Source organism: Mesoplodon mirus, assembly GCF_964341445.2.
Source record: "Mesoplodon mirus genome assembly, chromosome: 19".
Classification (NCBI taxonomy): Eukaryota; Metazoa; Chordata; class Mammalia; order Artiodactyla; family Ziphiidae; genus Mesoplodon; species Mesoplodon mirus.
This window is the reverse complement of record NC_138995.1, coordinates 54,717,887-54,732,313: the sequence shown is the minus strand read 5'-3', so window position 1 is coordinate 54,732,313 and position 14,427 is coordinate 54,717,887. Positions and strand designations below refer to the sequence as shown.

The 14,427-nt window shown below is 52.8% G+C and overlaps 1 protein-coding gene and 1 pseudogene across 4 annotated transcripts; one reads left to right on the top strand and one right to left on the bottom strand.

The window, feature by feature from the left end:
- Positions 1-135: 135 nt before the first annotated feature.
- Positions 136-9,107, top strand: LOC309794672 (zinc finger protein 428). 3 transcript variants are annotated; one of them, XM_082606466.1, is made up of 4 exons: positions 143-228; positions 1,053-1,189; positions 4,093-4,296; positions 8,552-9,107. In XM_082606466.1, exons 3-4 carry the CDS (start codon positions 4,221-4,223, stop codon positions 9,079-9,081), a joined length of 606 nt encoding a protein of 201 aa, XP_082462592.1. In that variant the 5' UTR covers positions 143-228; positions 1,053-1,189; positions 4,093-4,220; the 3' UTR covers positions 9,082-9,107. The 3 variants fall into 3 exon arrangements, with proteins under 3 accessions (XP_082462593.1, XP_082462592.1, XP_082462594.1); XM_082606467.1 differs by lacking the exon at positions 1,053-1,189 and having other exon boundaries at positions 136-228; XM_082606468.1 differs by lacking the exon at positions 143-228 and having other exon boundaries at positions 915-1,208.
- On the bottom strand, positions 4,992-6,086 carry LOC309795490 (annotated as a pseudogene). Its single transcript has one exon. The product of its transcript is annotated as an uncharacterized misc_RNA (transcript).
- Positions 9,108-14,427: the final 5,320 nt, after the last annotated feature.

Sequence of the window (14,427 nt, the reverse complement as noted above, 5' to 3'; positions counted from 1 at the left end):
GAAGTCAGAGGTGAGCAGGGTTAGACCATGTGTATAGCTCCTGGGCCATGATAAAGGGTTTGGATTTTTTTCTAAATGTAACGGGATCTCATTGGAGAATCTTAAACTGGAATGTGAGTCACGTCCAGGAAGCCTGGAATTCTGCAATAGATTCCTATACCTTCATCGTAAAGACTGAGCTCCTAACGACGCCTGTAGGAGACTTCCCCCTCTCTGACTCTGTTCCAGGTACAGTAAAGTGCTTTCACTTCCTCCAACCAAGCAATTTTTTTTTGCCCCTAGGCCTTTGCCCTTGCTGTTCCCTCTGCCAGAAAGACTCCCTGGGGCAGGCGCCTCCTGTGGCTCCCACAGCTTCCTCTGCTTTACTCATCCCAAGTCTGACCACTCCGGGTTGTGGTTCTGATTATGTGTGAATCTCCTTCCTTTGACTGGGTGGCCAGCAGGATAGAGGCCGGTTATGTTCACTGCGGAAACCATAGTGCCCTCTAGCACAGGGCCTGACACACAAGAGAGCAATAAATATTTATCCTGGTTATGGGGAGAGGGTTGTGAGGGTTGGTAAGGGGCTTGTCCCTTGTGCCCCCTCTCCGGATGCAAACTGATTCCGACTGAACTGAGGATGCCCGCTTCGCGCTAGTCCGCAGTCCCTGTGCGCATGCGCTATTGCCCGGCGTTTTCCATTCCCCCCCACCAAGCCCCTCATATGCTAATCAATGCGCTCCGGAGTATGGCCCCTCCGGGGAATATGCAAATCAGCTCTTCCATCGCCCGAGGCCTCCCATTGTCCCCGCGCTAAGATTATGCAAATGAGCAGGCCTCAGGTCCAGGATCCAGGCAGAGCTGGCACCCCCACCCCACCCCACCCCCAGCGCATCCCATTCTCTGTAAGGCGCGTTCATGATCGATCACGCACGCGCAAGCCTTGCAGTTTCTCGTTCCGTCCGGCTGCGGACTGTACCAAGTAAACCCGGACAGCGAGGGGCAAGGCCCGGAACCCCCTGCTCGAGCCTTGTCGATGGCCCGACTCAGCCCCTCTTCCCACTATGCTACAGGAATGGTCTATCTCGCCGCGCAAGCGCCCTAGGCTCTTCACGCCCCTCGCACTCCCTCCTACCCCACTTGCAGCGCAGGCGCAAAGCCGGGGCGTGCAGCCGCTACCGCCGAGCCGGAGCTGGGGCCGCCAGCGCCGGTGAGTGTCCGGGATGGAGGTGCGCGGGGCATGCTGGGAAGCGGGCACTACGGCACCGCTGCATGATGGGAGTGACGGCTCCCGTCACGGAGGAGCCGGCCGCAGTCTTGGGCCGTGATGGCTTGAGGGCGAAATCCAGGTTCCCTTTTCTCCCCCAACGCTTCTCCGTGCCGTCCTGGGGCATCCTGGGAAAATGGGACGCCGTGCCCTAAAGCACTGTGGGAGTCTGTCAGCTAGTCGTTATGGGCCTGGTGCATTCTGGGATTATCCTAGCTTCTTGTGGGGAACCGTGCCTTTTGTCATACACCTTCCGCTGAGCATCCTGGAAGCCTGGAGTGCTTCGTCGAAGAGCGCCTTGGAAGGTGGTCATTATAGGCCCGAGGCATCCTGGGGAAAATTGCAGCAGCAGTGGGGACTGGGCCTTATGGTCCTGTCTAAGGTTTTGTTCTTGCCTCCTCTCCCTAGCGTTGTGGGAATGGGTGCCTATTATGTTCGCGCACGGCATCTTGGGAGTTGGTTGCTGTAGGCTCATGACACTGTGGGGTCTCCGGCACTGTTTGCGTTATGGTAGTGAGAGAACCTCATTTATGCCCCTCTAAGATCGTAGAAGCCTGTCTGGCCGCCATGTTCACTGTAGGAATGGGACTTAGGCACCAAGGACTGCCTCCACATCATATCTGGAATACTCTGGAATGGGCTTTGTGTGATGTGGGCTTGGGGAAGGGTAGGCTGCACTGGTGAGCAATGTCTCCTGCTAATCCCATAGGAAGTTCTGATTGTCCCTGGTGTATGGTTGCCGGTTAAAATATAGAACCCCCAGTTAAATTTGAATTTCAGATTAACAACAAAGAACTATTTAATATACCCATGTTCCATGCAGTATTTGAGGTGTACATTTCTAAAAGACTCTATCTGGAATTCAAATTTAACTGGGTATTGTATGCTTTTATTTACTAAATCTGGCAACCTGTCCTGGCATAAAGTAGAGTTCCCAAATGAAATGGAGCCCTGTAGGCAATAGGGTATTAGGAGAACTCTCCTCTGCCAGTTATGAATCCTCTCTGTCCTTAAAGCCCAATCCTGCCAGTTATGAATCCTCTCTGTCCTTAAAGCCCAATCCAAGTGTCTTTAGAAAGCTCACCTGCCATTGATGCCAGCTTTCCCGTGCCCCAGCCTCCTCCAGGCTTCAATCCTAATCTTTTTCTCTTTAGTCCCCAGCATTAAACTCGACCCCTAGAGTTTGAAGGGAATCATGCGTTTTCCACCATATTAGCCAGTGCCCAGCACAGGCCTTGGTATATAAGAGGTGCAGCTGAGGCTGCCAGCCCCTTCATAACTTGCTCTGTCTGGCTCTCTACTCTCAGGGAGCGCAGTGGGAGAACAAGAAGTGCTGTGTGCGTGTGTGTGTGCGTGTGTGTGTGTAGGGAGTATTGATGAAGAGGGAGAGAAAGAGGAGTCAGAGAAGGCTTCTTGGAAGAGGCAGAGATGGTGTTCGGCTGAGGAGAAGTATAGAGGTTCTTCTGTTTGAGGTGGGCTTTGGAGAGAGAGTAAGAGTTCTCCAGGCAGACATGGGGGAAGGAGCACATTCCAGACAGCAGTTGTAGGATTTACTAAGACCCACAGATGTGAAAAGTCCTGTTGTGCACAGGGAGAGGTGAGAAGTCTGGAATGGTGGGGGTTTATAGAGGGTTGGGGTTGCGGGTGGTAATAGCCACTGCTCATGGAGTACCTGCCACATACCACCAATTTATATCAACGAGCCTACTGAATCTTCAAAAAATCTTTTCCGCTAAAGGATCATTTTATGAGAGGTAGGATGACATGGCTTCAAATCGTAGTTCACCCACCTACCAGTTGGTGTGATAATTCTCTTTGTGCCTCAATTTCCTCATCTGTGCAAAGGAGATAATAATGTCTCAATGTGGTTACAAGTACGTAAGTTAAGCCCTAGAAGCCCTTTTTGTACCTAGAAGGAAACAGGCTAGAGAAGAAAGGTCCTTTGTTTGAAGCTACACAGCTAGAATGTGGCAGATTTAGGACTCAAACCTAGGCATCATCTTGCCAAGGTGTAAATTGATAAAGAATTAGGGCAGGGACTTCCCTGGTGGCGCAGTGGTTAAGAATCTGCCTGCCAACGCAGGGGACACGGGTTCGAGCCCTGGTCCAGGAAGATCCCACATGCTGTGGAGTGACTAAGCCTGTGCGTCACAACTGCTGCGCTCTAGAGCCTGCGAGCCACAACTACTGAGCCCGCGCGCCTAGAGCCTGTGCTCCGCAACAGGAGAAGCCACCTCAATGAGAAGCCCGTGCACCACAAGGAAGAGTAGCCCCCGCTCGCCGCAGTTAGAGAAAGCCCGTGTGCAGAAACGAAGACCCAGTGCAGCCAAAAATAAATAAAAACTAAATTAAAAGAAAAAAAAGAGTTAGGGCTGACATTCACAAATCAGTGCAACCATACTAGTTTTTTAAATATGGACCTACTTCTAGACTGGTTGGTATATCACCACTATTCCAAGTAATCCCTACCCCCAGCTGCCACTTTGGACTCTTCCCCCTGCCCCAGACTTTCCCACAGCCTAGCAAGTAAAGGGTTAATGCCTGCCGTAGGCCCATGTTCCCCTCTCAGTTCTGACTGGTGCCCATGTTGGTACTCGCTGTTAAATATTTGGAATATTACCCTTCCCCACCCCATTGAAAGAGAACCAGATGGGGAAATTAAGGCCTACAGAGGGGCAGAGCCTGCAGTGAAGGCTGTGTAGGCGGTCAAGGCCCTTTAGGCAGTCAAGGACAGGGTTGGGATCATCTTTTCCTTGCCCACAACACTGAGCACACTGAGTCCTGGGGAGGCAGATGCTATGTAAAAGTCTATTGAGTCATCACAGGCCTTTCCTTCCCCTGTCCAGCATCCCTCTCTACCTGCTGACATCCTGCCTCAGAGGACTTGTGGCCGACGTGTGGCTGTGGAAAGCTGGCCAGGGAGGGACACTGCCCAGCTGCTGCTCGCTCCTGTCTCCTGTCCCCTCCCCTGGCCATGACAGAAACCCGTGAGCCGGCTGAGACTGGGGGCTACGCCAGCCTGGAGGAAGACGATGAGGACCTCTCTCCAGGTGAGATGGCCTTCGAGGTGGTGGTGTTGGCTTGACTATCTTCCTGGTTTGGGATTGGGGCTCCGCTGAGAAATCTTGACGGGGAGTGGCTCCTTATCTCGCTAGGTTTTCTGTTCTGATTAGGACTCTCTGCCCTGCTAGGGGATCCCTTCCTGCTGAGACTTCTGGGGGTTATAGATCGGCTGGGATTGCTCTCCTTCTTGTGATCGCTTTCTTTGCTGGAAGTTCTGGATCGGCTGTGGTCTCTCTTCTTTCTGGGAGTTCTAGATTGGCTGTAATCATTCTCCTTGCTAGAAGTTCTAGTTTGGCTGAGATCTCTCCCCTTGCTGGAGGTTCGAGATCGTCTGAGAGCACTCTCTTTTCTGGGGGTTCTGGATCGACTGTAATATCTTTCCTTGCTGGAGGTTCTAGTTTGGCTGTGATCTTTCTCCTTTCTGAGGGTTCTAGATTGGCTGTGATCTCTTTCCTAGCTGGAGGTTCTAAATCGGCTGTGATCTCTTTCCTAGCTGGAGATTCTAGTTTGGCTGTGATCTCTCTCCGTGCTGGGGGTTCTGGAGTGGCTGTGACCGCTCTCCTTACTGGGGGTTCTAGATCGGCTGTGGACTCTCTCCTTGCTGGGGCTTCTAGACCATCTGCGACCTCTCTCCTTGCCGTGGGTTCTAGATCGTCTGTGACCTCCCTCCGTGCTGGGGCTTCTAGACGCTGTAACATCTTTCCCTTTTGGGGGTTCTAAATTGGTTATAACTTTTCCCCTTGCTGCACATTCTAGAGTGGCTATGTCTTCCCATCTGACTGGGTACGACTTCTTGCCCTGCTATGATTTCTCTTCCAACTGTGACTTCTCACCCTGCTGTGGGCCCTCTCCCTACTGCGACTTCTTGCCCTTCTGGGCGTTCTAGACCGGCTGCGACTTCAGGGCTGGCTGGGGGTGCTAGACTGGCTGTGACTTTGGGGCCTGCTGGGTGCACTACCTTGGTTGTAACTCTCTACCCTCCTGAACACTTCAGTAGGGCTGTAACTCCATCCCCTGCTGGGGGTGATCTTCTGACTATAACTCTTCACCCTCCTCGATGATGACGGAGATGGGCAGTGACCTTTCTCCTCAAAGGGAGTTCTAGCGGGGCTATAACTCTTTGCCCTACCGGGGGTTCCAGCCAGGCTGCAACTCTTCTCCATATCCAAGGCTCCTGGGGGGCTGTAGCTCCTCTTTCTGCTCACATTTCTAGGCTGGCTGTCACTCCTTTCCCGGTTGTTGGTTCTCAGCTGGCTGTAACTCTTCCCCCGACTCTGTTTTTGCTGGGAAGTAGGAGTTCTCACCCTGCTGGGCATACCTGGTCTGGCACCATTAGCTCTTATCCTGCTGGGAGTGCTGGCCCTGTTGGCTGACCTCTTGGAGCTACGGCCTCCCCTTCTGCCGGGAGTTCTGCCTCGGCTGTGGGTGCCTCTGCGCCGGGGGCATCTTACCCTGCTGGCCTTGCTGCTTTGCTGGCCCTGGTGTCAGTGCTGGCTTTGCTAGGCGTTCGGGCCTGGCCATGGGCTCGGGACTTGCTGCTGGGCTGGTTACAAGGGGCTGCCTTTGTACTTGCCCATTTGGGAGAGTCGGAACTGCTCGGGCTCGTGACCGAGTTACGGGCGGTCCCAGGTTTGGTGGACACTGAGGGGCTGTTGGGCATTGCCGATTTGGTGGTCTTCAAGGAGGCAGGAGGATTGGGAGACGCTGAGGGCATCGAGGGTCCCACGGACGCCGGAGACATGCTGGGCTTCCGAGCTCTCGCAGATGGAGAAGGCATGGTGGCTGCGAAAGGGCTTATGGTCCAGGAAGTCACGGTGGACACAAAAGGCTTGGTAGCCGTGGGTGACCACCTGATTGCCTTTCCCAGGCGAACTTCATGAAGTCACAGTGGGCAGTGAAGACTCTGGATGGGAGGTGGTGTGAAGTCAGGGGTGGGAGGAGAAAGAGGGGTGGGGCCCCAGCTCAAAGCTGGAGGTGTTTCGTCTGTGGTTTGCAGCCGTTCAGCAAATGCCTCCCCAGGCTGCCTTATGCTCAGCGTTGCTAGGGACACAGAGATGGGTCAGGCCCAGGTCCTGCCTTCCAGGAGTCTCCAGTCTCCAGACCCAGACCGTCACTGTCCAGGCTGTCAGTGTGTGTTAGGGGGCAGGGCGACCCCAGACGAGAGAGGCACTGACCGCCTGGGCAGTCAGGGAGGACCTCACAGAGGAGGTGACGTGGAGCTGGAGCCTTAAAGAGGAGCAGGAGTTGGCTAGTCGAGAAGGAGAGGGTCGCCCCAGGTGGGAGAAGAGCAGAGGCGAAGGCCTGGAGGAGGGAGAGCCGGGCCACCCTTGTTCATTCAATCCACACGTCCCGTTGGGGACCCCAGATGAGTCAGAGCTGCCCCTGAGGGGTTTCTAGCCTGAAGGAGGAGATATTCTGGGGCCCAGATGGCTACAGCCTTTAGGACAGCGACAGGGGAGATGGAGCCAGGGTGGAGGGAACAGGGGAGAGACCCTCTGCCTGAAGTCGTCGGGGGTGGTGACTTCGCAGAGGACAGAGCCTGTGCTGGGCCCTGGAGGGTGAGGAGGAGATCGCCAGGCAGACAGAGTGGGGAGCAGTGTTCCAGGCAGAGGGACCAGCCCACGCCAAGGCCTCGGGAAACATTTGTTAAGTGGCAGACAGACAGCAGGACAGAGGCAGGAACAAGAGACAGAGAGAGCTGCAGGGAAGGACGGACGCTCAGCAAACATAACTTGTTCTTCTGAGCTGGGTGATGCTGGGGACCCAGCGATGAGTCAGAGCAGGCCTGCCCGCTGGTCTGGTGGGGAAAGGACTTTGGACGGGCACAGAGCTGAGGGTTCGGGGCTAGGACAGCCAGGGGGCAAAAACAAGTGACCGGCTGCCTGGGGTTAGGAGATCTGGGATGCCCTCACCAGGGAGGAAGGCCTCCTTCTGGGTCCTTAAAGGATAACGGGAGACATTCCCAGCAGAGGGAATGTCACGTGTGAAAGCCGCAGAAAAGCTCCGTCAAACTGAATGCCAGGCACAAAGAAAGTGTTCTAGATGCTAGGGACGCAGTCATGAGCCACACGAAGTCCCTGCTTTCAGGGACAGGCAGTAAATGTATAAGCAGGTGTTGCATACAATACCTTGAGGAGAAAACTAAAGCAGAGTTAGGGGCGTAGAGAGTGCTAGGGAGGGATTGCTGGTTAGACAGACTGACCAGGGTTTCACTGAAGTGACACTTGAGCAGAGATGTGACAGAGGGGAGGGATCAAGCCTTAGTCCGCCTGCAGAAAGGGTGGCAAAGGCCCTGAGGTGGGTGCCGGCCTGGGGAGTTGAGGGACGTGAAGGGGCAGTGGGGCCGGCTCAGTGGGAACGGGGTTCCCGTACGCTGCCAGGGGAAACTGAGGAAGGGGGGCCAGTGGGTTCAGGGCTAGGCTGTCACAGTCCTAGGAGATGCTTTGGGCAGGCTCCTGCCACCACGTCTGTAGAAGCTGGTATTTTGCTGCCACCGTAGTGGGGGCTCCCCTCTCCACACCCCCCGTAACAGTTGTTGGTGTCACCCTTCCTGTACATTGACTTTCCCTTTTTTCTTTTTGTTTTAAACCTAAACTTGTCCTAGGCATGTCCTCCATAGCCATGAAATCACAGTAATATATCTATACTTATAAATAAATATTTTAACTCACTTAACTAGATATTTATATATATATATATATATAAAACCACATATATCAGAGTATGTATATGTTTTAATTTGCCAAAGTACCCGTTCAAGTGTTTGTCTCCCTAAAATGATCCAGTGTAGGCCATCACCCACATTTAGCTGTTTCCCCGTTTAGCTGTGTGACTGGAGGCCAGTGAGTCGCCTAACCTTTCTGTGCCTCAGTTTCCCCACTTGTCACTTAGGGATAATAGTACCTCCCTCAGGGTTGTTGTAAGGATTAGTTGAGTTAATATATAAAAAACAAGGTTCTTAAAATAGCAGTGGACGCTGTCGTTGTTGTTTTTATTACTCCTACGTCTCCTACTTTGTTCTTTTTAAACCCCTAAGGTGCAGTTCTTGCAAGACGTTCATTTGCTTGACACCCAGATACGGCCTGTTCGGCACGATGCGGATCCATCTGTGGGGAGAGCAGGGTCGGGCCCGGGCCGCCCTCTCCATACTGTGGCGCGTCTGAACGGGGCTCAGGGAGCGGACAGCCGGGCACAGCCCTCTGTCCCCTGAGGCCGCCGTCTTTCCTCTTCCGCCCCCTCTAGGCCCCGAGCATTCCTCTGACTCCGAATATACTCTCTCAGAGCCGGACTCCGAAGAGGAAGAAGATGAGGAGGAGGAGGAAGAGGAGACCACTGATGATCCCGAATATGACCCCGGCTACAAGGTGAAGCAGCGCCTGGGGGGGGGCCGGGGGGGCCCATCCCGCCGGGCCCCCCGTGCAGCCCAGCTCCCGGGCCCCCCAGCCCAGCCCTGCCAGCTCTGTGGCCGCTCCGCCCTTGGGGAGGCCCCACCGGGCACCCCGCCTTGCCGGCTCTGCTGCCCCGCTACAGCCCCCCAGGAAGCGCCAGCTCCTGAAAGTAGGGCCCTCGGGGAGGAAGAGGAGGAGCCGCCTCGGGCTGGGGAGGGCCGACCAGCTGGGAGGGGGGAGGAGGGGGAGGGGGAGGATGAGGAGGGGGAGGGGGAGGAGGAGGAGGAGGGCGGCGCCTACCACTGTACCGAGTGCGAGGATTCCTTTGACAACCTCGGGGAGCTGCACGGGCACTTCATGCTGCATGCCCGGGGTGAGGTGTAGGCAGCGCCCCGACCTAGGGAGCTTGGCAGAGGGGTGGGGCGGGTGGGGTGGGAGGAGGGGGCTGAGGACATCGGGGTGGTCGCGGTGGTCACAGGGATGGGGTCCCACCGATCTGTGTCGTCTTAGCAGTAGTTGTGTGAAAGCCAGAATAAAAGCCAAATTCTGTGTGTCGGCCGAGTGTGCATTTGAGGTCTGTGTGTGTGTGTGTGTATGTGTGTGTGTAAGCTCGAGTGTGTAAGGCATGTGCCTGGGCATTTACCTCACCATCCCTGGGCTCCTTGGGGAAAGCTAAGGATCGTTGTTGCCAAGATAATTAACGTTTACTAAGTGCATATGTTCAGTGTGGTTCCCATATATTTCATCATAGACCCCGTGATGCACAGGCTCAAACACAACAGAATTTTCTTGCTCACATCATAGTCCAGGATGGGTGTTTCAGGTTGGCAGGTAACTCCATATGGTGATTTGGGGACCCAGGCCATCCTGTAAGCCTTTTGTCATTCACATGGTCATGGCTGGGTGTCCATGGCCTGGGTTCTGCCAGAGGAAGAGGAAAGAGAGCCTGGAGAGGTACACGTGTTCTCTTAGAGGCCCCAGCCTGGAGGTGGCACACAGTGCTTCCACTTATGTTCCTTTGCTGAGAGATTAGTCACATGGCCACAGCCTGCGGCAAGGGAGTCTGGGAAAGGCGGTCTAGCCAAGTGCCCAGAAAACGGTTTGTGGAAGACAGCTAGTGCTCTCTGCCACTTCATCCAAGAACCTTCACAAAGAGGACTTTAATTATAATCATAGCTCTGCTTCCTGAGCGCTTCCCGGGTGCCAAGTGCCAGTCCAAGAGCTTTATGTATATTGACTTAGAGAAGTTGTGCATCTAGGAACTTACAAAAATAGAACTTTAATTATAATTACAGCTGCCATTTTCCCAGCACTTACAGAGTGCTGCATTTTATTTACATGAGATCATCGGGTCCTTAGAATAACTCTGCGAGGTAGGGACCGTCATCCATTAATTCATTTAACAAATATCTTTTGAATACTTGCTGTGTGCTAAGCATTGGGAACACACCAGTGAATAAAATAAAATCCTTGTCCTCGTGGAGCGTACATGGAGGTGGGAAGGGGCCACCGGTGGGGACAGATAGTAAACAAAAAGTAAACAAGAAGGATGTAACATATGCTGGATGGTGGTAAGTGCTGTGGAGAAAAATAGAGAAGAGAAGGGAGAACAGTTCTGGAAGAGGGTGCAGTTTTAAATAGTGTAGTCCTCCCTGAGGAGGTGACAGAGACCTAAGCAGAGACCTGAGAAAGGGAGGGAGGGAGCCTGGCACACGGGTGGGAAGAGCGATCTAGGCGAGGGGGGGTGGGGCAGGAGCCTGCCCCACATGTCAATTAGGCAAGAGTGGCTGGAAGGGATAAGGGATGGCAGAGCTGGAGGGATGAGGTCAGAGGGGAACAGAGGGTGAGCTTATTACCGCCTTGTGGAAACACAGGCTCTTGCTCTGAGATGGGAAGTACTAATTCACAGAAGCTTGGCACTGAAGCTCCTTTGAAAATAGAAGCCTAATTATAATAATAGCTACCATTTACTGAGCATTTACTGTGTGCCAAGCTCTCTTCTAAGGCGCTTTACATGTGTTAACTCATAGAAGCTTGGCAACTAAGAACCTTCAAGAATAGAACCTGAATTACCATAATGGCTCACAGCGGACCAGGCCCTGGGCTAAGCGCTGTATATGGACGATCACATCGGATCCTTATGAGGTAGGGACTGTTACTTATTACTCATTCATTTAACAGTGATTTATTGAATACCTAGGAGATGCAGGCACTATTGGGGGAGCTGGGAGTAGAGTGGTGAACACAATGAACAAAAATCCCTGCCTTTGTGGAGGTTATATTATAAAGGGGAAAACAGATACTTGAATATTTAAGTAAAACATTTAGAATGTTAGAAGGTTATAAGTGCTGTGGAGGAAAAGAGAAGGGGGATGGGGAGGCTTGTGTGTGCGTGTGTGAAGCAGTTTCAAATGGGGTAGTCAGGAAAGGCTTCACTAAGAAGGTGACATCAAAGCAGAGACCTACAGGAGGAGGAACAGGCCATGTGGCTGTGAGAACAGCAAGTGCAAAGGCCCTGAGGTGGAACCTGCTTGGGATGTTTGTTGAAGTGCACTTGGGGCCACAAGGCTGTTGCTGAGGAAGGCAGGGGGAAGACTGGTGGGAACACGAGAGCAGAGAGGGGCAGAGAAAAGCAGAGGGGAAGAGGACTGCGTCACACAGGCCATTAATACCGGCTCTGACTTTCTCTCCAAGTGTGTCGTCATCATCATAATTCTTAGAGGCGTAGGGGCTACTATCATGACCATTTTACAACTGCTACAACCAGGGCACAGAGAGGTTGAGTAATCTTCTAGAGGTCACACAGCTGGGAAGAAGCAGAGGCCAGGTTTGAATCCAGACAACTGGAGGTAAGGCACCCATTCTTAGCCACTAAGCCACACACCAGAAATGGCTTGTCCACAGCCACCATCTGACTTGCAGGAGTGTATTTGGTCTCCAGAGTTATTGAGGTTTTTTTTAATAACATTGGTTACCAACATTTAAAAATGGGCAGGTTTGACACAAAAATGGAAGTTTCTGGCTTCCTTGTGAGCTTGATTGCTGAACCCACAATCCCATGGGGCGGTAGTTTGCTGGAGCTGAGTAGGGGTCACCTCCTATTAATGGGGCATTCCCTCCCGCATGCCCAGTCCCCACTGTCTGGCATCTGGACCCCTTACACCCTGCTTGCCTCACTGATTTATGGTACCTGCTTGGCCCCAAAGGGCATTTACATTCTGACGCCTGTTACAGGACCTTAACAGCTTTCAAAACCCATACTTTTCATCCTAGAAGCTCAGAATCTTATATTTATGCACTCTTTGAGACTTTCATAACCACTATAGCTTAGCATCATTGAATCTCAGAATCATCAAAGCAGAAATTCACAGCTCATTAAAACAACCTGGATGGATCTTATTTCCTGGAGCAGCATGCCTAAGCCCTCTTCTGCCCTAAGACAGGGCTTTCTAAGCATAGAAGTAGCAAATTATCCATTCGTCATCAGAAGTTCCTAAGGATCACGAGAGACTGGGAATCAAGAGACCTAGTCTCCTGCCAGTGGGGTCATTCAGTTCTTCGGGGCCCAGGCAGGATATGGAGACCAAGCTAGGAATTCCAGAGGACCCAGTACCGGGAACTGGTTACACAGGTACTAAAACGCTGAGAGCACAAACATGGAAAAGTGAGGTAACTGAGAATTTAGTGTCTGCAAGCTCCCACCTCTAGGACTGGGATGCAGAAAGAGAAGCGCAATGACCAGAACCCAGTGGGAGCTTGGTGGGCAGGCCAAGCCACGTGTATGGCTGGTGCAGGGACTGGCTACCACACAGCTGCTGCTTAAACCCCAAGAGGGGCACAGTGCCTTGTGCTGAGAGTGTAGAAAGGTATTGGAGCCCGAACTGCTGCTGGGGGGGTTCCAGCAGGAGCCCAAGGCAAGGTGAGTCCCTTCTCCCCTCTTCCGACCTTCCTTCCCTCTGCCCAGACCTCTTGTGGGATGAACTTAAGGAAGCCAGCTCTCCAGGGAGTCTGGGAAGCATAGCTGCAGAAAGCCCAGCCTCACGGAGCAGTGTGGAAGGGTGGGCTGAGGCTGAGAAATAGGTAAACAACTGGGCACAGTGAAGGCGTTCTTTCTTGAGCCTCCATGGTAAGCGCTGTCCTAGGTGCTGGGGATGAAGCAATGAGGAAGACAACCCACTTGCCCTCAGAAGCTTGGATTCTAGAGGAAGGACACAGACGATGAGAGAACCACAGGTGTGAGCATTCCAAGTGTTGAAGAGTGCTGGGAATAAACTACATCAGGCTAAGGGTTGGAGGTGCTATTTTAGCCAAGGAGGACCTCTCTGAAGTGGCAGGTATTGAGACCTGAATAATGAGGAGGCAGCCTTGCAAAGTTCTGGGTGAGAGGGAACAGCAAGTGCAAAGGCTCTGAGGCAGATGCCAGCCTGGCATGTGTGGCTAGAGTGTAGTGAAAAAGACAGAACCGGGAGGGAGTTGAGATTGCTTAATGGGCTGGGACCGAGTCATTGTTGGGTCTTGTGGGCCTGGGTAAGGCCTTTGGATGTTACTTACGGGATGCCGTTGGAGGGTTCTGACTGAGGAGTGATGGACGCTGACTTACATATACACAGGGGGTGGTGTGTAGTAGAGAGACTGGAAGGGTGGGGGGAGCGGTAGTGATAGCAGACCCAGCCTCCTGCTGTCTTCTTGCTCTGCCATCCCGTTGTCGCTCTCATGGTCCAAGATGGCTGGATACCATGTCCACATTCCAGGCGGGAAGGTCGAGGAAAGGCAGGTTCCTTTCTGAAGCTTGAGGACTCTACCCAGGAATTTAGTCAGAACTCAGTCACAGGGCCACATCTAGCTGCAAGGAAATCTGGGAAAGGCAGTCTTTGTAGCCACCGTGTGCCTAGCTAAAAAGTGGGAGATAGCTCAGTCTCTACCATAACCATCTCACCTGTGGGCTTTCAAAATATCCCTCAATTCAGAGTCTGTGATTATTGTATGCAAGGCATCGACCATTGTCTCTAGGGGCAGGGCAGGTAATGCAAGGGAGTAAAACTGGTCCAGTGGAACTCAGCCCAGGGTTGGGCCTTTCAAGAGCTGAAAATAGGATCTTAATGGAGTATCTCCCTGTGTTGGCCAAATACAACAGGAAACAGAAGGTACCTCTGCTTGACTCCAAACCAGTTTCCCCACAGGGCCAGGCCAGGTCTGCCCTGAGCTCCCCACTCCCCATGCCCTTATGTTCTCTGGGAATTCCTGCTCAAAAGCCAGAGTTCCTTGTTTAGACATTTTATTATGGACCTTTTGTTTTTAGATACTATTTCTGTTCGTTTATTCATGCCATCTCACCTACACATGCAAAAATATTCCGTGACCAGAATGGTACATAAAATTATTTAAATGAACAATAAATTATCTGGGGAGGAGGAGGGCAGAGCCATCCAATGCCATGGCCCCTCCTTGAGTGGGAAAGGCTGGCAGGGGGTGGGAAGAGACAAGGGCCCAGATTGCAACCGTCACATGACTCAGTACAGCCTCCCGACTTTGCTGTCCCATCCCCAAAGGCTCAAGTTGCTCCACGTGTGGGACCCATTCGGTGGCATTACAGGCAGGCAACACCTCACTTTCCCTCCCCCATTCAGGCCCAGATCCAGGCACTTGGCTCTTGCAGCCCCATGGCCTCCGTCTGGGAAGAATTCATGGTGATAACACAATCTGCAGCTAGCTATGATTTCAAACTATTTA